Below are 26,797 nucleotides of genomic sequence, written 5' to 3'. Positions count from 1 at the left end.
TAAGCCATATTTTTACCCAGACCTTGTTTGATTATCACTGATTATTGATCGTTGTCTTATTAAACTAACCGTCAAAACACAGAGCGGCAAATTCAACTCGCCCGAGCTTGCTATTTTCTTTTCTTTTTTTACTTCAAGGAATCGAAAGTTGACATGGAGTGCATCGCTATGTATTTGATCATCTGTATACGATATTTCAGGTATTTCGAGGAGACGCAAAGTCTGGATTTTTGTGAAACAATTCGGTAATGAAGTGGAATTTCTATTGTTGTTTCAGGATTTTCAGATAACTTGCAGCACGATATGAACTCACCGTTTGATTACTGATGTTCTCTCACACACTCCGGACAAGAAGAACTTAGAGAGGTTTAATCAAACGAGTAAATGTTGACTCGAAAGCCAGGAAACTTGTCTCCTTGGAAACAAATATAGAAACTTAGGAAAGGACTGAACTAAAATAAGCCGGCACTTGTGAATTATTAACAAATGGCTGCATTATTAATAACTAGCATTCGCATATCATGGCACAACAACCCAAGCTCTTTTGCGAGCTTCTAATTCATTAACATGAAACAGTAAAAAATAAGTAGAAAATAAATGGCAATTATATCGAAAAAACGATATATGTTGTTGTTGATATTAAAATTCCCGGCTTTACAGTCAGACTGAAATCGTTCTAAATTAATAAATATTCTTTTTCGTAGGTTTTTTCCTCTTTCGTACATACTTCCATACAGACGTTTAAGCGGGGCAATATCACCGCATATTTTTAAATACGGTGTGTCAAAATAGCTCCACAACCTTATTTTTCACTGCATTTGAGCCTTCTTGAGTAATACTAGATCATACATGTGGCTCAGAGATGCCTTTCTCGAGACTATATCCGCTCAAGTTACTCCAAGGAAAGACTTAATTGAAGTGTCAGTGGATTTAACATTACTCATTGGTTAAAAAGTTGACAGTTTGACAGCTGAAAGGTGAACATGAAAGTCTGCATAAATAAACAGTTTATCCCTCTCTACTCTCGATGATAAAAATGAGCCAATCAGCGCGCGAGAAATTAGACAGTTATTGTAAAATTAATACATTGCAACTTCCTTTTTCTGCATTTATCATATGAGCTTATTCCTCAAAAAAGAATCCTACGCGTTAGCAGGGTGAAACCGTTTTCCTGAAAACTATAACGGGTACAGGGATGTTGAACTGCTGTTCTAGTTGTGTTGCCTTCCCTTCTCTTTCATTCGTATCGACTTAATGTAATGTCTTATGTGACCATTGCAGTTTGGCAGTGTATTTATTCTTTTTTTATGATCTCTCTGCCATAAAGCAACGAAAAGCTAGGCAGGTGTTTGACCCAGTACACGTGAGTTTTGATTTCATTATATAACAAAAGCGGAAACCAATGCATTTGTTTTTGTTTTACTTGGAGACTTTCATATCAGCGTTATATGATTATTATTTCATATCAGCGTTATATGATTATTATATGGCTTATGATAAACAAGCAAAACGGGGAGGGGAAGGAGGTACGAATCACCTGCGTTTTATTATCATAGTAATTGAAATGACGATTGCCTTCTGTTAAGTTATTTTTCGATCGTTTGATTTTTTTATTTTTGATCGTTTATGAAAACTGCTTATATTATGTAAAACGACTTTTGCTCGTGTCCAACTCTCGTGAGTTCTATATTCTGGGGCAAAGCGGTAACCGGTTAAGAACACGTTCGCTTTTAAGCCATTTTATATCCACATACAATTCTACAAGTGATGTTACATAGTTGAACAAGAATGACAAAATTTACAGCCAAAGTCCATCCATTTCAGGAATAAAAATCAAACAGAAAAATCCTAGATTTGCAAATTGAATTTGTAAATGGTTTCCTCTGACATTTTATCTCAAGGGCTCACGTGCACACGTGCTCATGTGCGCATCAGTGAAAAGATCACGCGACAAAGTGAAAGAATGAGTTATGAAATGTGGCAGATTGCATAAAAGGAATTGAACAGTTAACAGCTGACTGACGTGCGTTCTACATTCTCGAACAAAGCGATAGCCATTTAGAAACATCTTCACCTTAAAGCCATTTCGTACAATTCTACACGTGATGTCATATAGCAGAAAAAGGATGACAAAATTTACAACCGAAGTTCAATAATCTCAGGGATAAAAATTAAATAAAAAAATAACTTTGATTTGCAAATTGAGTTTGTAAACGATTTTCTCTGACATGTTATTTTCAAAGGCTCACGTGCACCTGTGCACATTGAAACGATCAAGCGACAACGAAAACCAGTGAGTTATTAAGAAATATCGATCGTCTGTGATAGATTATATAAAAAGAATTTAACAGCCGGCTTTAGATTGATGCTCCTTTTTAAGACATTGGTCAATTTTAGCGCGAATTTCACAGTCTGTTCCCTTGTCGCTGCTTTTGAAGCCTATGTACATCCACCCCCTCCCTTGCAAAAAAATTGATTAACGACCCCACTACACACAGACGTCCCTCTTTCCGATTTTTTTGAGAAGAGAGGGGGATGTACACAGGCTACTTTTTTCAGTCATAGATGAAAACAACGTCATTGTGAATGTTGTGATTTATATTTACGTTAAATAACAAGCTCCAGTTTTTGAAAAATGAAAAACGTACTCGCAAAACATTTTAGGTAAATTGAGCCAGAAAACACCAGTTTTTTACAAAAATATATATATATTATTTTCTCCGTACAGACACAGCTGAACGCAGATTATAATTCTCAGATGCTACTACTGTGCCAGGATAGAGGACCCGGATGAAAACCAGCTAAGGCTGATGTGGTCTCCCCTCTAAATATCGTAATTTATTTTTATTAATTTATTTTAATTTTCTGCCAGTGTCATTTCATTTTACCGCAATGATTCGATTTAGTTTCGATGCAGCAGTTTTGTGATTGGACAAGACAGGTTGTTCGCATACATTCGTTCTACGCATGTGAAGGAATGGACGACGAAAATTAATACATAATCTTCATTTACCGAACGTTTATAAAAATTATATTTATTATGATCAGTTTATAGATCTTGTTTTCTTTATACTGCAGAAAAAGAGGCTTGAAAATGAACAAAATAACAAAAACTTTCCGTTATGAAACATTATTAGCTTAAGCTCAAAATTTGTAAACCATTTCTTCTTCAGAGCGACAAAAGTTGTTACCTTTCGGGTTAATGTTACATTTTGTGCCCAAAATTGTTACATTTCGCGTTAGTTCTTACAATCTACGAGTGCAAGACATAGAAAAACCAAGCACAGTTGACAGTACAAAGGCCCGGAAATATAAGGCTCGTCACACAAGAGAATTTTGTGACAGGTCTTACAGAACGTCACAGAAGAATGAAAACTTCAAAATAAGTCAATTCAATACATATTCTCAAAATTCTTACGTCATACAAAGTATTTCAATTTATTACATTTTGAAGACAACGCGGTGAGCAAATATCCCGCTGAAATTCACAAATCAATTGACAAAGATTCCTGGACCAGGAAACTAAAGGTCACATACATACTCATTTTCAAGAACATAATCATATCAAGAACAAAGATCAATTTTAAACAACAACAGACTATTTTGCCGTATTATCAGAGAAAACGCTGATGGATTGATGAAATTCTGAGGTTTTCCAAACGCGTAACTAGCTAACAGTTTACAAACACAAATGTCTACAGTCACAACGTTCTTTACATTTTGGCGCATAAGACTCGTTTTAAACACGCATTTTCCTGTTGAGCAATCATAAGCTGTGCATGTATTCTCAGGTTCTCTCTCTCAAGGAAAGCTGCCTTTATTTGCGTTTGCAGTTCTCGGGTTTTTCTCGCGTCCCTTGACTTTTTCGCCGAAGCGTTATTTTTCCTTCTTCGCTTCCAGTAAGTTTCTCTTTCTCTGGGTCCGTTGCTTGTGTGTTTGTCTTCTATAGCATCTTCTTTTCTTCTCTTTTCTGCAGGTTCGTCGCTAAAATCCTCTCCGCGCTTTTCATGATGCTTATCAAGTATCATTTTAAAATTGTTCTCCTTGTTGACTCTGTTGGATACTGCTTGTGCTGCGCTCTCGAAGGCGGCCATCTCTCCCTCGACGTCATTCCTCTTGGCAGGGAAACTGCAGTCTTTGTTTTCCGTGTTAACTAAGAAAGGCGATGCGAGTTTCGTGTCTTCTTGTTGCCTACCATAATTCTTGTCTTCATGCGCAAGCGCCCAAGATTTCCCGTCACGCGTTCGAAGCTGACTGTGAATATTCTTCTTGGCTGCTGACAATAACTCACTGTATAACAAACGCATTTGTTTATTCTCCTCACTCCCTAGGCTCTCGTGGGAGTGAAACATTCCTTGAAAACTGTCAAGAAATCTGGAGGACGTGGGATCTTGTAAGCGTGTCGGGCTGCTAGTCTCGCTGTCTCGCCTTCCCTTCTCCATTCCTGTGGCTTTGGTCTCAATTCTACTGTGAAGAATGCAACGTTTTGGATTCTTTTTTATATGCTCTCTGCATTTGGAAACAACGGAAACTGAACAGCTGTACACGTGAGTTTTGATTTTGTTATGCAACACAAAAAACGTTGTCTCGATCAGTCATAAAAAAAAGTTCCAATGCAATAATTTAGATGAGAGGCTTGAATTTATTCAATTAATTAGGTGAAAACTGGGCAAAACATCTAAATCTGCACTTAATATTACCAACACTGCTTTCCCTCGTCTCTAACGTGCCCTACTTCGGTCATAACAAGTAATGTTTTATGTAACGGTTTGAAAATTGTTTTCACTTCGAAGCGCCACCCTTAGGTAACGTGACTTGTTTCAATGAGCCTTTCAATGCACGCACTTTAATGTTATATAACAATTATTTTACAAAAGGCTCTAATGGGGAGTTGCCAAAGCGTGAGGTGACTCTCTACAGAAAAATGGGAAAATATTTATCCACAGCTGTGCAACTGATTTCAAAGGTTAAAATCAATACCCGCCCGACAAGTTGACAACCAAAGTTGATTTTTCCTTATTTTTCCCTCAATATATAATAAAACACAGGGCTACATGCTTTACTAAAAGAAAATTACATTTCGTATAAAATAAACTCATCTTTCCTCGCGATTTTCGACGTGAATTCTTTAGCTGAATCGTCAAATATTTTGGGATTAAATAGTATAGTTGTTTCAGAAGTTTACATTTAGAATTAGACTCAACAAACATTTGTTAAAATGTTAACATACTGGTAGGTGAATGGTTCACGCGGTCATGAAGAAAACAGCAGCAGCAAAAACATCACCCTGATTAACACGGAGCTCAACTAACTACAACGGCAACGCCGAGGACAACGTCGATTAAAAAATGAATTTATCTTTGGCCTACGAATCGCGCGATACTCTTAAGTCAGTTAGTTTTTCTCGAAACTGAATATGGAATACAGCGTTAAATTCGAAGTATAAATTTAAAAAATCAGCCGCCGTAGTTCACGTTCTCCAGACAACGTAGAATTTGGTCATTTCACGTTGTTGTTTTGCAGAGGACGGCAAATAAATGTACCAAGAATTATAACACACGAGCACAGCCATCGCTTTGCTCATTAAACCTTTTGTTTAGCGACGTTCCCGATACCGTTGTGGCTTTCTAAAACTCCCTAATTGTGAAATGACGTCTGTGCTGTGCATTACTACACTGAAATGCAGCAGATATTTTTAAACTTATGACCTTTTTCACGTGTTTTAAAACGTGAGCTTCTAACCGGAAAGCAACCAATTCAAGCCGCTTTTACCTCCGGTTTTATAAAATCAAGTTGATCCTCTTTCAGTCAGATTTAATTCTTCAGACGTTTCGAGGTCGTGGGAGACTTCACGAGCTAAAAAAACCTTTGCACTTGTTTTGTAAAGTGTTCTAGAATGGTTTCCTTAGATACGAAACCAGAAAGTAACCTATGCCATTGCCTTGTTCTATGTTATTTGATGTAATTCACTGATTATGCAATTCGCGTTTCAAAAATTTAAAAAAGGCAATTTAGGACGGATTTTCGGTCAACTAAATCATTGGACTACAATTCACAAAGATTAAACAATGATTTGCTTTGTTTAAGGTACCTCTCATCTTGACACGAAACCAAAAACCTTTGATATTTCAGATTTATAAACCTTGTCATTGTTTTACAATGTTTGACAAATAATTTAAAACGCTAACACTTATCTTGCAGTTTACATACACAGGCATAATTAAGTAATTTCGCCCTCTTGATCACTAAGTTACAAACTTTCTGAACGAATTGAGATCTTTCTCGAAACAAAAATCAAGGGGACTGCAAGAAGATTTTATTTCGACATGTCTATGAAATTTACGTCGCTACATCGTTTTGGATATAAATTAATCCTCCACGGAAACCCCACGCTTTGTTTATTTTTGGATCATTTACCATTAACTGAATTTGAATTTGAGTCTCCTTCAAGACAATTCATTTTATTTTCGCAAATTTTTCCATGGTATGGAATCTGATCTTCACCTTCTTTATTCAGTCAACACTGAAATGCTTGGTTCAGTCGAGAGCTGTAGAAAGAGTTCAGACCGTCCAAAGTCTGCGTTTCATTCAAGGAAGAAATTCCCTACACCACTAAAACCACATACAAATTGAACGTTTTCTCTAGAGAGCATATTTTTTTCTTTTAAATCGCAAAGTATTTTACATCGTTCGGACGAAAGAGTGTTAAAGGCACGACTTTGCTTTCTGGCCGATTTGAACCAGCACAAACAGTCGGGGAAACCAGCGTCGTTTTCGGCAAATATTCGTTGAAACACTCGAACACTTTCCGATTTACATCGTCCAATCAAAGCCCACGAGAACTCCAAAGACTGTGGCACGAGCATGTGCAGTGAGGTACGTTTTACGTCACGTTGCATAGCAACTATGGGAAGAAAACTGCACCTGGACCCAGTCAATTCTCGACCACGAAATGTCGTAGTTAACTGTTTATTACGTTGATCCTCGGAGCTTTGTGTAAAATGCAGGCTTCAAGTAGTTTGCCGTAGTGTGATTTTCAATACGTATGGCTATTGTATGGTTAAATACAGAAACTACAGATTTGGTCGCCTTCATTCATTGTAGCTGCTTTGCAGGTGAATGGAGATTTTAACACCAAACACAAGCGTCATCTGAGATCTGGAATCTGATAGAAAAAAGTAACGACAAAAAACACTTTTACTCCCATCGCTGAAGGCCAATTAACCTGCTTAATGTTATAGGGGCTATCGTGAACATGACCTGGAAAAGGCAAATGCCAAAAGACAAATTTAGATCAATAGAAACCCAAACATTATGCTCTTCCACTGAAGTTAAAGGAGAGTCATCTTCAGTTACGCATGCATGAAGTCTTGATCGCAAATTGCAAAGTCACGCAGATAATTTGGTTCTCCCTTTAACAATTCAGTTACTACCTTTATCGATGAATTCCTGACGAATTCAGTACAAAACCGAAGGTAGTCCAGTTCTGTCACGCAACGGAACACTTTTGAAAGTGGATCCTCTCTCCGCTCCTTAGAGTGGAGCGTTGCGTGACAGAGAGAGGGCCAGAACTGGCGTAAGTGAAGATAAATGGCACCGTTTTGCCAAAAATGTGCCAAAAATTCCTGGATGTTGACCCTTATAGGGGGATCTCTGTTCAGCTGAAAACCATTTTTTTGTAGCTAGCGTTTCTGGGTGTTTGAATGCTGTAACGTCGTATGTACACAGTATTATTATGTACATGGGTTTGGCCTTCTATTCCTGGATTATCCTTAGAGTACTTTCTTAGGCTATTTTTTTCAGCACTAAGAAAACAAGGTTTGAAACAAAACCTATTCAATGCCGAACCTATTACCAGGCTTGCAGATTGCATGGAAAGGAGGCTCGAGTTGGGTGTCACATGATAGAGTACAAAAACTGGTCAAACCTGCTCAAGCAAGACTTCTGCTGCGCCCACAATGAACTCATCGGCGGCCATCGCCTGGCTACTTGCACCACCCTTCACCAAAGCCTGAAAACAAATAAACGCAACATATCACCCCAAGAGAAACTGTTTTCAGTTCTTTAGGGAGAATATATTGACGTCAGAAAACCTCTCTTGCGTATGTGGACAACTGCCGTGACTTGCAGTTTCCGAGTTCAAATCCTCCTCCCTGCCACTAGATGAATTAGTGTTTGGTGGTCTCAGATTCAACTCCTCCACGCTTTGTAAATAGCCAACTGGTCAACCTCCCAACAGTTGGGTTTTTTGACAAGTTTCTGTTCAATTTACAATATTTTAGTGTTTTCTTGTTTCAGTGTTCCGAATTAGCACAGTAATGCTAAACACTTCGACACTTACATAAAGTGATTTTTTTATTGATTCATTGAAGTATAATGATCGGGAGATCATTATAAAATACAAAATGGATACATGTAGGTGATCTCTCTTTTTTACACATTGCAATTGCAAAAGTTTGGGAGAACTCGAAAAATCCGTGAAAACACTCGCCTCTAGGTCGTGTTCCCGTAGCATTTCTCGTTCTTCCAAATTTCCACTCGTGTTTCTACAACTCGATAAAAAAGACGGTACATGTTTTCTCGGTATTCCTAAACTGTTGAAAGCAATTGAAAATCGTTGCACTTTGGCTAGTTTTGCGTTCAGTAACAGATCTTCACAATTTGTTAAAAAATTCCACAACATACATGTACGTAACCAATCAGAGCAAACATGCTGCTTTATCAACCAATCAGGAAGCAATAGTGACTTGGCTTCTGTGCGTATTCCCGCGCTTTTTACAGATTAAATGCTTCCCGGCTTGGTGTAGGCCAGTCCAGTTCCCACTCTCCCTCTGTCGCGCAACGTTACGCTATCGGATGAGAGGATCCAGAACCCCTCTCCCGAAGGAGTAGCGTTGCGTGACAGAGAGAATTTACCAGAACTGTACTAGGTATGGGCAAAAAAGAAAACTGGTAGCGAATTCTCTCGCATGTCCTTAGCTGCAGTTTCATGGAAATTTGTACCCACCTCAGCCATGACTTTGTTAAGGCGCTGCGAACTTAACATGGAGCCCACTTGAATGACACTGCAAGTTGACAAATCAAAGCGTGATAAAATGGCCAACAAAATCCTGTTCCAAATGTTTACAAGGTAGAAAAGGTCGGAGGAATTAAACCCCTAAAGGAGACCAATCTGGATGTGGTTCAAGCTGCATTTGAACCCTAAAAGATACTACTCGACGGTGTTTCTCATTATTTCTTTGAGTGCACCCTAAAAGATACCTTGGCAGTTAAAAATAGTAGCATTTCGTCTTGAACACGTTAAGTGAGACAAACATCTTTGATTTACACTCCTAAGCAAGATGATGAGCATCCCTGACCCACCCCCCCCCCGGGGGGGGCTAAAATGACATGTCGCATTTCAGGATTTTTCAGTCAGAATCTAAGAGACTACATCACAGCTATTGTATTCCAAGCTTGCCTGATTGGGTCATCCGTGGTCTTGAGTACAGCTTGATGCAATTCATATATTACAGCTTCACAGAGATGTTTGTCAGCTTTACCTGACATAAAACAAAACAACAAATTAAAATGGATGTGTTTAGCCATCCTAGAGCATAATGCAGTCTAACCCAGTCAAATCTACTGACCAAGGGTCGGCACCCATAAGAAGACAAGTCCATGGGATTGGTTTCTGCGACAAATGGTTATTCACATGAAGGGTTTTGAAGGGTAAGATGCAGTGACTGGCCCCTTGAATTCACACCAGTTTGAATTTGTGGGGCAAGTCGCAGGACCAAATAGGTTTTTTGACAAAAATGGTTGGTTCACATGGAAGGGATTTGTTCCCTCAACTTGTTGCAGGGACTTAAGCCATGTGCAGAGACTGGTCTCTTTGTGTGTGCCGATCTGAAAGAACAGATCCAATGATATTTATTATTTCAACAGCTTTATAGTTAGACTCTAAAATTAAATGTTATCATTTCTACCATTAACTTCAATTGCAAACCTCTGCCAGTCAAATCCAGCTCATTGTACAGTGATTCGGCTTGCTTTAAAAAATCTACAAAGAAACAGAATTCACAAATGTCATTACAATCAATGAATTTCAGATATATATGTGACATGAAGGCCGTAATGCCAGGGACATTACCCTGGGGACATTACCCCAGGGACATAACCCTGGGGACATAACCCCGGGGACATTACCCTGGGGATATTACCCCAGGGACATTACCCCGGGGACATTAACATGGGCACATTACCCCAGGGACATTACCCAGGAAGGAGGAAGGAACAACTCCATGAATGGATTTTAACGAGTCAAGTTCAACTTGAGAAGGAAAATGTCAAATATCAAAATAGAATGTACCTCTCCTCCCTCAACTCCAGTTTTGATCCTAGCAAGAGTCATTTAGTTGTAATTTTTAAGTTAAGTCTGCGTAAGAGCCAAGTGGCCCATCAGGCTGGCGCTTATCTCCAGTTTCTGAGGGATGAAGCAACTAGGAGTATTTCAACTCCTCCCTGGATGGGATGCCAGTCAATCACAGGGTTACCCCCAGCATTAAATTCGCCAGTACCCATTTATACACCTGGGTGGAGAAAGGCACTGTGAGAGTGAAGTGTCTTGCCCAAGAACACAACGCTGACAATATCTCTGAGGTCAGGGCTCGAACCCAGACTGCTCAATCTTGAATTGAGTGCACTAACCATGAGGCCACCACTCCTCCCCTTGTGTTTGTTTAAGGCAAGACATTTTAATCGCACACTCGGATAACACATGTAACACGCTTTGTAATAGATGTAACTGAGAAAGTCTAGTAAATGAGGACAAGAATTTTTTTGTTTTACCTTGATATATGAATGTTGCTAACACTCCTAGTTTAAATACTGGAAATCGCACAACCTCATGGCTTAAACACATGATTCGTTTTTGAAGAGGCTCCACCTCTTGACCAGTCAGGTCCCTAAAAATACATCCAAGCCAGTGATTACCAAAAGTTATCTAGCATTGTACATGTAGGTCTGGAATGTATGCCAGGAGATAACTATCTGCCATCATAGGTCTGCACTGCGTACAGAAAAATTGTAAATTCCTAATAATCCTCGTTACGAAACTGATAACAAACTTTATAATATCATTATGAAAAGTTTTTTGAACAACACAACCAGTCATCTCAGGGTTATTGTTCATGACAGATTGAAAACCAAATTCTTCCAACTTGAAGATGAATCCCTAAAACAATTATTCATACTGGTATGAAGCATTTTATATGTTTTTTTCAGGGGGGTTAGACAATTTCCAAAAAATTTGGGAAAATGGAGCTAAAGGGAAACAAATTGGAAGAAGTGAATTCTCCTAACCAGACCCTGTGTTTGACTATTATTCCTTAAGGGTTGTGGGGGGTGCATTAGGCAATTTTCTGGGGCATGATATTTTGTGTCACCATTAGGTTGTGCATGATTTTTTTGGGGTGGGCAGTAGTTTGTGCAAGACTTCCTTTGCAAGATTTTCAACAGCACTTTTTGCTGTGTGTAATTAAACCAAAAGTAGCTTATTGTTGTAAAATTAAAATTTACTAGGTATCCTCTTTAAAAAGTCCCTTTGGGGAAAGTCAATAAAAGCCCCTTTGGGTAAAGTCAATAAAGGGTGTATGCACATATGTAAATGAGAGGAAAAACTGTTCTGGACATTTCTTCAACAGCTCTTTCTTTTCACCTCACCTGCATAACAATGTCAACAGATCATTATAAGTTTTTCCAGTAAGTCCTCGTAAGCCATTACTATCTGTCAGAATAAACAGACTTTTCAATAAATACATGCTCTTACAGTGTAAACTGTTAAACCATTCAGTAACATAGATGTGCAAGTTGAGGGGAGGGGGGGGCTGCAGCCCCCCAGTTTTGGAAATTTTTTTTTTTTCTTTATTGAAACAAATTGATATTAATACAGCAAATTAGTTACTTACCTACATAATTATAATAACAACTAATATTACTAATACTAATAATATAATACAACTAATTAGTACTAATAATACTACTACAACTAATGTTATTACAACACTAAAAACACCAATATCACTAACAATAGATAGTAACCAAAGAAAAATTCCAACAAACTATAACTAAATATTTACAAAATATAATGTAAATAACATATTAATTAGTGTTACATAGGTCAACATACAGAAAGTGAATGCATATTAACACCTTTAAATAATTAAGCTTTTACAAGAGGCGACACTATCCATTTAGCTTCAAAGAAATCCTTTGTTTTTTTACTATGCAGACTTATATATTTTTCCGTTTCATATTTTACAGCAATTTTCTTTTTAAACCATATATATTTGGAAGAATTTGACTTCTTCTACAATCCCATAAGTACAATTTCCCAATTATAATTAGATAGTTTAGCTAAGTTTTGAAATTGTTTGGCAAAAGGTTTGTGATTTGGGCAACAGCACTTAGGAGAAACATTCCAAACCTTAAAAATAAAGTTTCTAGTTATTTACTTTGATGACGGCTCTCCTACATGTATGTACATAAACAGTGTATTAAAATTTAGGTGCAGAAATCTTGTAGTACTTACTCTTTTGCTGTTTAAGGACATTGTAGGCTTGAACAAGGTTGTTCTGGAAGGACGGTCGTGAGTGATGAGCCAAAAGTAGTTTCTGGTGAGATTTGACAAGCGCTGTCGTAGTGTTGGCATGACTGTCAAAACTGAAAGCAGGACCACGTTATTTTAAAATCCTTATTTTACTCTAAACCAATTGACATATCAATTGGAAGGTGCCTTAAAGGCTCAAAGAGGAGAGCAGCAATCTCCCCTCAGCACGGAAGTCACCATGGCAGATCTCCCGAGGGGGACTCCCAAATGAAAAAGTGAGAGATGCTCATCAGAAAATTTGAATTAAACCCTTAAAGAGAACCAATCTGGGTGTGGCTCAAGCTTTATTTGACCCCTAAAAGATACCACTTAAAACAGAATAGGCTCCATTATCAGTCGCTGTTCAGGAAGGAAGCCCATGCTACTAACCCGGACTCGAGAGAGCCACAGAAATTAAGCCTAAAAATGGAAATGAGAGCGTTTTTTTATTGTCACTGTACTCCTTTGAGTGCACCCTAAAAGATCATTTGACTGCTAAAAATGGTGCCATTTCACCCTGAACACTCTAAGTGAGACCAAAACCCTTGATTTACTCCCCTAAGCAAGATAACAAGCATCCCCAACCTTTTCGTATAGGAGTTCCTCCCCTACCAGGGAGCAGACCAAACACAGCCTACATGTACCTCCAGGCACCTATCAACACAGCAATGTGAAGAAACAATGTGTGGAAGATATAATGTACTTGCCCAAGCGGGAGCTAAGGAAGGGAGAAAAAAATTTAAAGCAAAATTATGTGTAAGTGAGCAAGACACTGCAAGAAAAGCACATTGTATTGCCCCTGGAACTTCTACCTGTACCCCTCACATATCAGATAGCTGGCCAGCAATGGCTTGATTTTATCTTTGCCTGGATTTCATTTAGCATTAATCACAGATAGCAGTTACTGTATTATCCTTGTCTCTTGTCTAGGGGTGGTGAATGGTGAACGGGAGACTTTGCGAGACGACAAGATTAGCGTTTTTCTTTGCAAGCCCGAGACATTTTGATTTCCTCAATTGCGAGACTGAGAATTTAAAGTGTTTTAAATGCGAACTCAAGACGTTCAGGTTGTAAGATGTTGTGATGTCATTTAAGTTTACTAAAAAAAATAAACAAATCGGTACTTCGCGACTTTCTTAGCCTTGAAAAAAATCGAGACTGCAAGACACACATAACCGCTAAAAAACGAGACTGTGAGACCAGTGAAATTCAGCGAAAATTTTGCGAGACCCATGGTTTTTGAAGAACCATTCACCACCCCTTTTCTCCAGCCACAAAGTAAAGTGAGGGTGGTAAATACATGTAAAACAAGTCAACATCAGCCTTGTACTGTAGTTTAACTATGTCATTTTGCTTGGCTGAACTTCCTTAAAGATTAACATTTCATGTCACAGAAACCATTCATAGCTCATGCACTGAGCAACTTGGAGAGGTGCTGACTGGTCCTTCAAAAACCATGGGTCTCGCAAAATTTTCATTTAATTTCAAGGGTCTCGCATAATTTTACCATTCACAACCCCTACTTGGCTCCTGTAGCCTCCAACCTCCTTCCCAATTTGGATTATTACGTAATTTTTTTTAGGTTGTTAACAATAAGTTGCAATTTAAAATATATATACAAGCTACTTACAATTCTGCCATAAACATTATAGGATCCTCAGGCCTGTTTTCAATGAGAAGAGCTATCGCATCTTTTATTTCATTTGTGACACCAGTGCGAGCTGCAGATTACATGAAACCAAAAGGTATATTCCAAGCTTAAATAAGATAACATGTATCTCACAGATCAATGTTTCACATTTTGCACATTTAAAAAAGTTGCAATAGACCTTATTTTGGTTTTGGAAGCGATCTTGGCGGGTAGGCAACAGCATCAGCAATGACAGTGTTTGTATGGGACTCTGATGACATTTAATGTATAAATTATTAAGAATATACATTGTATATGAAAACTTTGATACATTTTGCATTTGTATTAAAAAAATAAACACATATAACATTTACAAATTCCAAAGATTTAAGAGGGTGCTAACAGGGAAGAACTTAAGACAATATCCAATAGGAAATCGAGCAGTTTTAACTTTCAGTGGACAAAAACCTTGTACCAGAATAATTTTAAGTATATTACAGTCTTTTTTGCATTTTCTAAAAGCTTAAGATATAAGTATTTGCCTGAAATAACACCAAAAACAATTCCCATGGGAAGTTGAGGAAATACATGTCAAAGTTTAGAGAAATTGTGCATTTCACCACTACTTTCAAGTGTTTCACAAGAACTTCAACATTTGTTTTCGCCAATTTGGTGTTGCTAGAAATGATTTCTTTTGAGAAGATATTTAAAACAATAGCACAGAAGTTTGCAATACAATATAAGTAATGTTGGTACTAAGTTTTTGTCCACTAAATACTCGATTAACTAAATTTGAGGGATGTAGCTGAGCTAGAAAGCATCCTGACGCATTTTCCATACGTTTGTCTACAATTTTTTTCCCGCAAAATGGCGCGAAGTTGCACACGGCTTACAAGTTCACGCCTTTGTGCGAGAAAAATCGCTCACAAACGTATCGAAAATTATAAAAACGGGACTGAACGTTTTCTAGCAAAGCTACATTTACAGCCCTCACATTTGGTTATTGCAACCCTTTGTCTAATATCTTAATTCTGCTATTCATAACTTGTTCAGAATTCCGTAGAGAATTGTATCTGCTGACCCCTCTGCCATTGCATTCCCATAAAAAACAGTAATTTCTGACGCCTGCTGCCTAGCCGTCACAATGGCTTCCAAAACCTTGATAGGATCTACTTTATAAGCATCTTAAGTCATCATTGGAAATAACATCTGGGTGAGATGCAACTTAAGGCCTGATAATTTGATTTTTGTTGCTACATACCTCGCTCATAATAAACAGCTGGCACAATCCGACAATAAGAATTTTCCTCTGGCATTTTCTACAAGGTTTGCTACTGTATTATACATGTAGCTTCCTATCAAAGTATAATATCTGAGCTTATACTCACACAAAAAGTCGAGGGGAGTCTCTGCTTTCTCTGGTTTGAAATCGCGTTCATCTAGCAACAAGTTTGTTTTGGAAGGCTTCTTGTCCGCCATTTTGCAGTGGAAAGCAGAAAAAGACTGGGGCGAGCATTACACTACGCTGTCATATACATGACGTAGGAAAAGCAGTCACGAGCAGAGTTTTTCAGTGGAGGAGTTTACTTTTTATTTGCGCGCTTAGTAAAGTGTTTCTTCTAGAGATGGACGAAGAAAACAACCCAGAGAGTCCAGAACAGGACATTGAATTTTTGGAGGATGATTTTGTAGAAGTGGTAGACTTGGATGACGAGGGTGAAGCTGCAGAAGGTACGAAGCACTCGTACCCTTCACTGGCACGTGGAGGTGTAATTTAAGTTAAGTTAAGAACAAGAATCTTGTAAGGTGCTTTCATTGTCATACTTTGTGGTTGTTTAGCTGTTGAGTTAACTTCCTCCAGCGTCAGGATAATATTCTTCACTGATAAGTTTCACCATCGTCGTCGTCATCGTAATCTTCATCATCGTCATCATCATTATCACGATAACTGCGCTGTCGTCACCATAATCAGCGTTGTCATCGTCATCAGCATCATTACAACAGTCATACATAAACACCATCAGCATAAGATTGTTCGAGAAATAATCCATACCTCCTCTCCCATGGTTTTTTTAATTAGAATTCTCCTACCCTTCTGGAAATTCTCTTTTAGCTTCATAATTTCCTTTAAAGAGTTTGCCTTTTGAGCCTACCTTCCACTTCAAAATTCAAATAACCTTTCTTGGGGTGAAAGGTACATGATGGCTATCATTCTCGACATCCTTGCTGCAATCATCACCTTTGTCAAAATTTTCATCATTATCACATGTTATTACTGCACATGATATATCCAAAAAAAAACATGCATGTTAACTACATAATAAGTTTTTTGAAAAATTAGCTGATTTTCCATATATTTACCCCTGGCAAATTATCAACATTGGTTAATGAAATGAATATAATTAGAACACCTTGAGATTATGTTTATCAGGCTTCTACCTGTAGTAAGTAATAAATTTGTTGTTATTCTCTGTTATGAATGTTTTATTTCCAGATGGACTTGCTATTGGAATGGAAGACATTGGAGTCAGTGAAGAAGTAGACAATCAAGAAGATGAAAATGGTGCCATAAGTGAAGACGACGATGCAGACTTATGCTATGAAAAACATACTGGTAAATACTGAGACCTTTCTGTGCAGCACTGATACGTGATTCACTTCACTATTGTAATGATCAAGTATAAACAATTATTGGCCGAAAGCGTACAGTGAATTTTCGAAATCAGCCCCTGTGATGTCATATCTGCAGATTATACAATAATCATGTCAAGGACACTCAAGGTTACAGATAATCATGTCAATTTCAGCGCTTTGTGTTGCTTGCCGTCAGTGAAGAAGCAAAAACATGACTTCCATTTTTTTCGTTCAATGTATAATAAAACAATAATTATTAGACTCGGTTTCTGTGATATCCAGAATAATAAAGGTTTCGATAAGGGTTATCAGCCTCAGCCCTTGGCTTCAGCTCACAACCCCTACCTCGACCTTGATTATTCTGGATATCACAAAAACCGAGTCTAATAATTATTATTGTTTTATTATACATTGAACGAAAAAAATGGAAGTCATGTTTTTGCTTCTTCACTGATGGCAAGCAACACAAAGCGCCGAACTTGACATGATTATCTGTAACCTTGAGTGTCCTTGACATGATTATTGTATAATCTGCAGATATGACATCACAGGGGCTGATTTCAAAAATTCACTATACGTTTTCGGCCAATCAGAAAAGAAATAGTGAGTTCAAAGTATAATAAAAGACATTAACACTGTTTTCACTGCTCCTTGAATGATCTTCAAAATCAAAATGCTAATTGGCAATTGACCTCTGTCAATCAAACAGTAGTACCTTTCATGGTCTGAGAAATGAAGCAGCTTTTGATCACATTCACAGTAAAAATGTTGGCAATGACAAATTCTTCAGAAAGTTTGAATGTTTATAGAGAAGATATATGTAGCTATGAAATTATGTTATTGCTTGAGCCCAATCTGCAACATTATTGTTGTTGATGGAAGGCCTCCGGTGGTGTGAAGCCACATCGGTAGACCAGTATTCCATATAAGATACTGCCTTATGATTGACGCAAGCCTATTGCAATCTTGAGCATTTTGATTTCAAAGGTTACGTAGCAGTAAAAAAACCGGAGTAACATCTCTCCCCCAGGCATGCCTCTGACTTTCTTCAAACTGTTAGCAGTATGTTTTGTTTTTTATTTCATTAACACTGTTCAATCATTGCCCTTGTCTTCAGCCTCCATTTTCTCAGTGTCAATTGACCCAGTAAACAATTCCATGGCAGTTTCTGGAGGAGAAGATGACAAGGCATATGTTTGGCGAATACAAGATGGAGAGACTCTCATGGAATGCCGTGGTATAGCAATCTTGTATTTAAGTATAGTGATTGTAAGTTATGCTACTAGTTTTAATTATCCTGTGGTCTCATACAAGAAGCTACAAGGCATTATTTCATTATTCTGAGCACAGAAAACCCTAGTTTGACTTGACTGAATTAGTCGTCTTTGAGACATCATGAGGCAATTACTAGGCTTTCTACCATGTATGTGGCTCTCCACTGCCAGACTCTGTTGTTGATAGTCTATTTGTCCTCCATCAGCTCATGCGGGGTACGCAAAAAAAAAACATGAATTCCAGCTTTCCCTTTAACAAGCAGCTTACCCTGGGCAAGTCTTGTTTACTTTTTGTTGCTTAAGATGGCAGATGACTTGCCTGATGGCAGCCTCATTCCCAGGGTCTCTAATCTACTTTTCCCAGACAACCTGATTGCCATTTTATTGAGCCCTTCTCATGTCTTCCCAGTGTTCCCTTGCAGTCTCATACATCATTTAGGCAATTATAGTCATTTGCCTCTAGAGGCAGAAATGAAACAATTTCAAGTGCATTTCATGTAAATTGATGGTACCGTTAACTTCAGTTTGTCTTTTAGTTGGCTAACAATTTAATAGCATTTGAACTTCTAATAAAAGGAAACTTCAAATTATTGCTGTAATCACTTAGTCTATGTTCCATATGCAATTATTTTTAACTAGTTAACTTCTGTTAGTTAGTGGCTCTGTAGTGATTCTTTCTTCCCCTTGCAGGTCACAAGGACTCAGTGACGTGTACAGCTTTCAGCCATGATTCTAAACTTGTTGCTACTGGTGATATGAGTGGCTTGATCACAGTTTGGGATGTCGCTACGCAAAAAGAAGTCTGGAATTTTGAGACGACAGACCTAGAGGTGAGATTACATGACTGTATAAACCTACTTCCTTTATTGTATTGTTAGAGCGGTTTTCAGTTGAGTGTCGTAAAACCAAAACCAAACCAATAACTTACCAATTAGATTACTGACAGCCAATCTCAAACCGAAGTTAAACCAAAACCAAAACCAAAGTTATTATCTAATTACTTTCGACACTCAATTGAAAACCGTTCTAGTAGCTTTAAATGATTTTCAAGATAATAAAACCGAATCTGTTGATTTGACATGATCTTGATTAGTCAAGATTGCATGGCACCATTAATCAGAAAAAAATGAAATAGAGTAAACATTATAAAACTACAACAATTCAGGACACAGAGACTACAGAGGGGTGAGATTGGAGTTTTAGAGAATCACAAGGACTCTCATAACACAGATCTCTCCTGAATTCTTTCAAGTAATAAATCAAGTTGATGTTATCACAAAGAAACACTTTGCCATTTTTGAAACAGTTTTAATTTATTGCCACAATGTAGACACTCAAGGGGTTCTTTTGGAAGTCTGCAATTCTGATTGGTTGTCCCATTGTTGTCTAATTATCAATTAGACTACAAGAGTTTTCTGTCAGCAAATGTTCAACAAGACGTAGCTGGGTTGACTATCACTCATTGAAAACAAGGACAAGTATTCTGATTGTTTTAGTAGACACTCTTGACTAATACGTTTACAGCACAAATCTTACAATTTTGTATTAACTACTTGGTTGTAAGGATAATATGATCGTTGTTCATCAGCAAATAGAAAACAATGAGAGAACCAATCAGATTTGTGGATTTCCAACAAAATGCAGCTGAGTGGCTTGTAATTACAGATAGAATTTGATTGGACATGCACTTGCTCTTGATATTTGGCTCAGTTTACAATACATAACATTGTAGGTTTTGGACTGTAATCCTAAGTGCAATTGCCTACTAAAATGAGGCTTCTTGCCATTGTGTTCTATGAAAAGTAGTCAGTTTGGCTTCATGTCATTGACCATAAAATATAATGCTCACAGAAAAATCAGGCTCTTAGTAATCATAAAACCAATGTTATTGCCACATTTGGTCCCTTTTATGATTGTTTTCTTTCCTGCCTCAATTTATTTAATATGTTATCTCAGTGGCTAGAGTGGCATAATGAAGCAAATATATTACTAGCTGGTACAGCAGATGGTAATGTATGGATGTGGAGGATTCCCAGTGGAGACTGTAAAACATTCCAAAGTCATGGCTGCCGATCAACTTGTGGAGTATTCATGAATGACGGTAAATGGAATTGATTTTAAGGTTCTCATTCTCAGGCATAATGCTCGACTCCGGATCAAGCGGTCCAGGTTTGAGTCCTGGCCGGGGACATTGTGTTGTGTTATTGGGCAAGACACTTTACTCTCACAGTGCCTCTCTGCACCCAGGTGTATAAATGGGTACCGGCGGATTTAATGCTGGGGGTAACCCTGCGATGGACTAGCATCCTATCCATGGGGGAGTAGAAATATTCCCAGGTGCTTCGTGTTACGGAAACTGGGATAAGCTCCGGCCTGGTGGGCCCTTGGCTCGTATGCAGACTTCTTTTCTATTCTCAGGCATTGCCCAGATTTTACATATTAAAAACCACGAAGGAGGTTGCCTTTACTTTGGAATAACTGTTTTGATTGCTTGAACAAGAAAATGAGAAGAATTTGTCTCAGAAAGACTAGCGGGACATATGAGGAACTCTTAGTTACCATATGTATTTTTTGTGGTTATAAGGTAAAAGAGCCAGTGTTGGATATGAAGATGGCACCCTTAAAGTTTGGGATTTGAGGCAAGGGATGCACACTTTTCATCTATCAGGTAATTAATATACAGTCCTTTTAGTTTGGTGACATTCAGTTCATTAATCCAGTTCGGGGAGTAAAGTGTTGTACACATAATGGAGCTGGAAAGGTAGCCATTGCAAACAAAAAAGTTGGGAAGACAAGAGACCTGAAAATGAGGTTGCCATCGACTTTCAGCTACTGAGATTCAACAAGAGACGACATGAGTTGATGAGACCCTCTGAGAAATGCTCAAGAGTTTCAAACAGAGTAAGATGATATTATTGTTGTTGAACTCTTGTCAACTTTTGGTGGAGTCTGGTCCAGACATGCAAGGCTCTTGTCTAGAACAATGCTCAATTTCTTATTCAAATAACCGTCAGAAGAAATTACTGTCTTCGCCAGGACAGCTGCAAAATGGTTAATATACTATCACTTGAGAAGTGGCAGCTGTATATCTGCATGTAAACCGAGCAAACACTGAAAAGATAGCAAACCCTGGCTTTGATCAGTGACTAATTCATATCCACACAATACTTCTGAATGTTGTAACGAGTATGCGTACATGAAGTACAAGTCCAGTTCCCGCCTCACGGATCACATGACAAGGGGCTCATGTGGTCGGCCATGTTGTAGTTTTCGTCGTTGCTGCTTAGTGCATTAAATAAGTTGTTTTGCAGACACTGTTGTCTATCCACTTGTCGTTACAAGTGTGATATGTGTAATATATTTCTGTGAAAGCCTTTAACAGGAAAATGGATAAAAGCTTTAAGAAGTAATATATCAAACATGAAAAACCTTTTTTGATCACATTTCCAAACACTGAAAAGAAAGTTGATAATATGACGTGCAGGGAACTATGTTTATGAGCTACGAGGTGATTGGAAATGTGGTCAAATACTGTGTTAAGTGTTTGATACATGTATATCTTCTCAATTAAAACTAAAAGTAAGGACACAACTGAGAAATAAAATCGTAAAAATGTATCCTCATTAAGATCGGATATTCAAGCAATGTCACAGTCATAATTTCCTTTGTTTTTTAAAACTTGATGAATTATTAAATGCTTGATCAAAAAGGATTTTTTAAAACATAAGCAGGTGAATATTAACGTCAAAAGCCAACGTTTCGGTGTCATCATGACACAATTCTCAAGGCAAAGTGAATAAATAATGCGAAGATTTGATTTCTATACAGTCTCTACAAATTGGCATAATAACAAAGGATCACAAGTGAGTTTGAGAAATCAAGTGGATAAATTAGTCGTCTGATTCCAGGTTACATACACTGCACATATTTGCAGCATTTTGTTTCAGCTGAACTTTAGGTTCCAGTACTTTATAAACAAGCCCATGACAAGCTTAACTAGGACAGCAAATACATTTTCAGATACAAATAAACAATATGAAAAGACTAAGTTGTAACTGCTCCACTCTCCAGATGGCACGTCTCACCAAGGCTCAATCACCTGCGTAGATGCACACAGAGACAATGTACTTGTAGCAACAGGATCAGAAGACTCGACAGTTAAAGTAGTGAATACCAACAGTGGCAAGGCAAGAATCTGGAACATTTTCATGTTATTAATGTATCTGCTGTTCGTGTACACAAGGCATACATGCCTTGATTCTTAAGTTGAAAGCACCAGTACAGCCAGGGTCCTCATTTTGTACTCAGTTTTTTGGTAGAGTTCCCACCCTTCCCCCTCCCTTACTCTCAGGCTACCCCCTGTTTGCCCCTTTTGAGATAACTTTATTGTGACAGAATACAGGGGGGATCCTGCTACATGTAGCAAAGAGGAATGGGAGGTTGCATCTGTACTCCCAGCTGCTTCATGCAACTACCAAGTAAAGCAAAAGTGCTAATGAACCAATTGGGTCCTCAACCTCCAAGAATTAAATATATATTGTTAAACTAAAAAGACTTTTGAACCATATCCATCAAATTGATTTACTGACAGGTACTGAGTACATTAGCAGCAGGTTTTCAATCTGATGATAGTGATTCACCACCTTCCATTGAAGCGGTTGGATTCTCTCCTCAGTAAGTGTTATTTGACTAGCAGACCTAGAGCCCCTTTGTGAGAGGTGTGGTAGCCTTTAAAAGGTTAGTCTCCTGATCTGATTAAGAGGTTAGCTCTGAAGCTCTGGCAAGAACCTTCTGGTTTGTTCTAGAGCAAGACATTTAACTCTCACAGTGCCTTTTACCAACAAAGATAATTTGATGGCTACTGGAAAATTGTTGATGCAAACTTTTAAAAATTGTGTTGGTGTTCACATGTAGTGAGATGGAGTGGAGTCACCACTAGGGAGGGAGCTGATAAGCTCACTCTAATTAGTGATTACCTGCTGCAGAAAATTGAGCTAATGCTACTTGTACCACTGAAATGTCATTGGTATCCTCAGACCTTTAGGGTCAGAAAAGACCGTTTTCTCTGGTTAAATAGACTGTCTATGATGGTTTTCTAGCATAGACAATATTATTTTCTCTTTCATTTGTTCACTGTGCTTTCATGTAATGGTACCTCATATGACTTGCCCACAGGCAACCCATGCTGGCAACTGCATCCTTGAGTGGCGTCCTTGGTATATGGGATCTCTCGTCATACAGACTTCGACAACAGTGTAAACATCCTGTAAGTACTGTATCACTATTGTTTTCCAAGTCTTGCTCGACCATCTTTCTATGATAAGATGATAGAGGAGCCAACACAATTTAAAGGAACTACATCATGGTTTGCACATCTTGAAAAGTTTAGCCTGAATTTTTCAAGTTAATCACTTGTAAATAATAATAATAAATTAATAAATGTAGTCTTATATAGCGCTGCTTCTTCAGAATCCAGCAGTGCTGTACAGAATTTATGAATAAACTAGATATAAACTAAAAGAGCTACTGTAAATGTAATTATAATTACAGTTTATAAATACCTTTAAAAAGATGGGCCTTGACTTTTGATTTAAATGAAGCAAGCGAACTGCATGTCCTTGTAAACAGTGCTAATCTTCTCCATCCTTAAAGGAGCTCAGTCACTGTATTTTGAGTTATTTTGGCCACATACAAAATTACCTTTAAATGGTAGGAAACCTGAAAATAACAGTTTAATAAGATACAAAAACACCAAAGAGATAATGATAAACCATAAGAGAACAAGGATGGCTAAGGATGGAGAAGATTAACACAGATTACAAATGAGGAATTTGAAAAATGGAGGCTAAACTTTTCAATATGTGCAAACCGTGACTGAGCTCCTTCAACCATCCTTGTTCCTTTATGGTTTATTATTATTTCTTTGGTGTTTTTCTATCATAGTAAACTATTATTTCCGGGTTTTCTTCAATTTAAAGGTAGTTTTGTACATGGCCAAAATAACTCGAAAATGTCATGACTGAGCTCCTCTAAATAATGTCAATTTTGATTTTTTTTTTTTTTTTTTTTTTTGTCAGGGTGGAGTAGTGCAATTGAAGTGGGATCATTCAACACCTCTTGTCTACACTGGATGTCTGGATGGTGTGGTCAGACTTTGGGACAGTCGTTCAGGAAGCTGTGAGAGAGAATGGCGTGGCCACAATGGAGAAATCCTAGATCTTGCTGTGTCAAGGTAATGCAAGAAACTTTATAAAAATCGTTCAGATTGTATCGCTGCAGTACTTTCATGTGGTACTTTTTATTTATATACTGTACAAGGTGGTTCTAACTTTTAAGTCTGTGAATTAAACCAAGCCTAGTGTGTGACCATTCAAACGAAAGTTGTGGAGCAGTACTTTCATGTGGTACTGTTTATTATGCCATACAAGGTGGTTCTAACTTTTAAGTCTGGATGAAACCCTACTGTGTGACCATTTAAATGAAAGCTATTGAGCAGTACTTTCATGTGGTACTGTTTATTATGCTGTACAAGGTGTTTCTTCCTTTTAAGTCTGTGGATGAAACCCCAGTGTGTGACCATTCAAATGAAACCTATTGAGCAGTACTTTCATGTGGTACTGTTTATTATGCTGTACAAGGTGGTTCTAACTTTTAAGTCTGCGGATGAAACCCTAGTGTGTGACCATTCAAGTGAAAGCTATTGAGCAGTACTTTCATGTGGTACTGTTTATTATGCTGTACAAGGTGGTTCTAACTTTTAAGTCTGCGGATGAAACCCTAGTGTGTGACTATTCAAATTAAAGCTATTGAGCAGTACTTTCATGTGGTAGTATCTTAACTATGCTGCACAAGATGGTTCTAACATCTACATGTGTGGATGAAACCCTAGGGTGTAACCATGGTTTTAAGTTTAAAAATTCAACGTTCTGTTAATTCAATGTTGTGTTTGCAGAGATGGTAGCTTTCTAGTGACAGGATCAGGGGACAGTACAGCAAGAGTATTTACAGTGCAAACACCCGGAAGATGACAATAAAAAACAACACTAAAGATGTCTTAAAATACTATTTAGCACATAATGATTCCCTTCCCAGTACAAAGTTCTCGACCCTTGCATAGCACTGCCGCCTTCATACTCTAATGTTGGAAGAGACCTTGCCTTGGACTGGTTACAAACCCTGGATTACTTTTTAGTCGAGGTTTTCGCAAGTACAGTTGATGAAAGCCACGTTATGAGCCGGTGTTCACATCGCTGAAATCGATAAAATTTTAACAGAAGTTAAGACGTAATCCGATAGAAAATCGAGCAATTTCAGGTTTTAGTGGACAAAAATCAGGTACAAGAATAATTTTAAGTATTTTACAGTCATTTTTACATTTTCTTAAAGCTAAATACATAAATAATTTCCTGAAATAACACCGAAAACAATTTCCCATGGGAACGAGAGAAAATAAATTTCAAAGTTCAGAGAACTTGTGCAAACACAGGCAAAATTTCGTCATCAGTTTCATTTCACCAGTACTTTCAAGTGTTTCATACGAAGTTCAACATTCGTTTTCGACGTTTGGTTTTGCTAGAAATGATTTTTTTTTTTTGAGCAGATATTTAGAACAGTCGTACAAAAGTTTGCAATACGATGTAAATAATCTTGATACTAGGTTTTTGTCCACTTGCTACTCAAACTTCTGGTGGATTCCGTCTTAATGTCATTCGTTGTGATTGTATTAGCCTCCATCACCATGTCACTGTTTCAACCCCGTATCACAGGTCACAATTTTACACACGAGCTCTTTATTCAGCTTGCGATAAGATTAAGTTACATCCCTGCTTCAACTTTCTAATGCTGGAATGCTTCACAAATATGTTTATAGTCAACATATGTGAATTAATTAACAGTTGGTAATCAAACTATACAAGGGAATAAATGGTTTAAAATATTTAAAGTTATTCTTTGATAATAAATTAGACAAGTGTTATCCTGCCATCTCGGGTCGCGCCAATCTCACATGGCAAAATAAATTTGACTTTAAATGAATCGCTTACTAGAATGAAAACAGTGATTCTAGAAACTGGGCAGGAGTCGGCTTATGACGAGCTGTCACCGCGCCTTGGCCCCAGTTTACCAGAGGGCATTTTCTCTCCCTCATTTTTCCTTGCTCACTTCGGAGGGTGAGGGTCTCCAGAGAGTGGAAGTCACTGTTTCTCTCAGGGCCAATAGTTTAGTACTGCCACGAATAAAGGTGTTAAATAAGTAACAGTTATTGGACGAGGTTGAGCAAAATAGCGTGATTTGTCATTGGCGAGCAGATCAATTTTTTGCTGAAGCCGAAGGCTGAGGATAATAATTAATCTGCAAAACACTGACAAGTTACGATATTTTGCAATAACCAAGTCCAATAATGGTTTTATTATTCAGTCACCAAGTTTGTTTTCATATTTAAATCATTCTCTGACAGCTGAGGGAGGCGATCTGTCATTTTTCACCCGAGAACGTGGTTACAATATTACGCATGAGCCGAATATTATTAGCAGCGAAACACATCAAGACGGTGCTACGCATGAGCAGATCATTACTCGTAGGCAGTTTTATGCAGGTCAGGTGGTGGGCTCTCAACCAATGAAAAGAGAGCAA

The 26,797-nt window shown here is 37.9% G+C and overlaps 3 protein-coding genes across 3 annotated transcripts; 1 reads left to right on the top strand and 2 right to left on the bottom strand.

Moving 5' to 3' along the window:
- Positions 1–999: 999 nt before the first annotated feature.
- Positions 1,000–4,450, bottom strand: LOC145473612 (uncharacterized). The gene has a single exon (XM_081455060.1). It carries the CDS (start codon positions 4,440–4,442, stop codon positions 3,714–3,716), a length of 729 nt encoding a protein of 242 aa, XP_081311186.1. The 5' UTR covers positions 4,443–4,450; the 3' UTR covers positions 1,000–3,713.
- A 2,633-nt stretch (positions 4,451–7,083) lies between these two features.
- On the bottom strand, positions 7,084–15,862 carry LOC145473611 (tubulin polyglutamylase complex subunit 1-like). The gene is made up of 10 exons (XM_081455059.1): positions 15,647–15,862; positions 14,259–14,349; positions 12,572–12,702; positions 11,704–11,767; positions 10,831–10,946; positions 9,989–10,042; positions 9,461–9,542; positions 9,008–9,065; positions 7,928–8,011; positions 7,084–7,165 (listed from the first exon to the last, which is right to left on the bottom strand). Exons 1-10 carry the CDS (start codon positions 15,735–15,737, stop codon positions 7,148–7,150), a joined length of 789 nt encoding a protein of 262 aa, XP_081311185.1. The 5' UTR covers positions 15,738–15,862; the 3' UTR covers positions 7,084–7,147.
- A 16-nt stretch (positions 15,863–15,878) lies between these two features.
- Positions 15,879–26,105, top strand: LOC145473610 (angio-associated migratory cell protein-like). The gene is made up of 11 exons (XM_081455058.1): positions 15,879–15,989; positions 16,753–16,872; positions 18,010–18,129; positions 18,857–18,996; positions 20,123–20,267; positions 20,751–20,834; positions 22,238–22,353; positions 22,758–22,840; positions 23,342–23,432; positions 24,244–24,398; positions 25,119–26,105. Exons 1-11 carry the CDS (start codon positions 15,884–15,886, stop codon positions 25,192–25,194), a joined length of 1,236 nt encoding a protein of 411 aa, XP_081311184.1. The 5' UTR covers positions 15,879–15,883; the 3' UTR covers positions 25,195–26,105.
- Positions 26,106–26,797: the final 692 nt, after the last annotated feature.

This window comes from Orbicella franksi, unplaced genomic scaffold (genome assembly GCF_964199315.1).
Source record: "Orbicella franksi unplaced genomic scaffold, jaOrbFran1.1 SCAFFOLD_61, whole genome shotgun sequence".
NCBI lineage: Eukaryota > Metazoa > Cnidaria > Anthozoa > Scleractinia > Merulinidae > Orbicella > Orbicella franksi.
Note: the sequence above shows the minus strand (reverse complement) of the source record. Positions and strands in the feature narration are given on the sequence as shown.

Coding starts and splice junctions, on each gene's coding strand:
- LOC145473611 (XM_081455059.1), bottom strand. CDS start 15,737: ATGGCGGACAAGAAGCCTTCCAAAACAAACTTGTTGCTAGATGAACGC. Junction 12,703..14,258: donor ATAATGTTTATGGCAGAATT/GTAAGTAGCTTG, acceptor TCCTGCTTTCAG/TTTTGACAGTCATGCCAACA. Junction 10,947..11,703: donor CTGTTGACATTGTTATGCAG/GTGAGGTGAAAA, acceptor ATGTATTTTTAG/GGACCTGACTGGTCAAGAGG.
- LOC145473612 (XM_081455060.1), bottom strand. CDS start 4,442: ATGGAGAAGGGAAGGCGAGACAGCGAGACTAGCAGCCCGACACGCTTA.
- LOC145473610 (XM_081455058.1), top strand. CDS start 15,884: ATGGACGAAGAAAACAACCCAGAGAGTCCAGAACAGGACATTGAATTT. Junction 22,354..22,757: donor TGAATACCAACAGTGGCAAG/GCAAGAATCTGG, acceptor ATTTACTGACAG/GTACTGAGTACATTAGCAGC. Junction 22,841..23,341: donor GCGGTTGGATTCTCTCCTCA/GTAAGTGTTATT, acceptor ACTTGCCCACAG/GCAACCCATGCTGGCAACTG.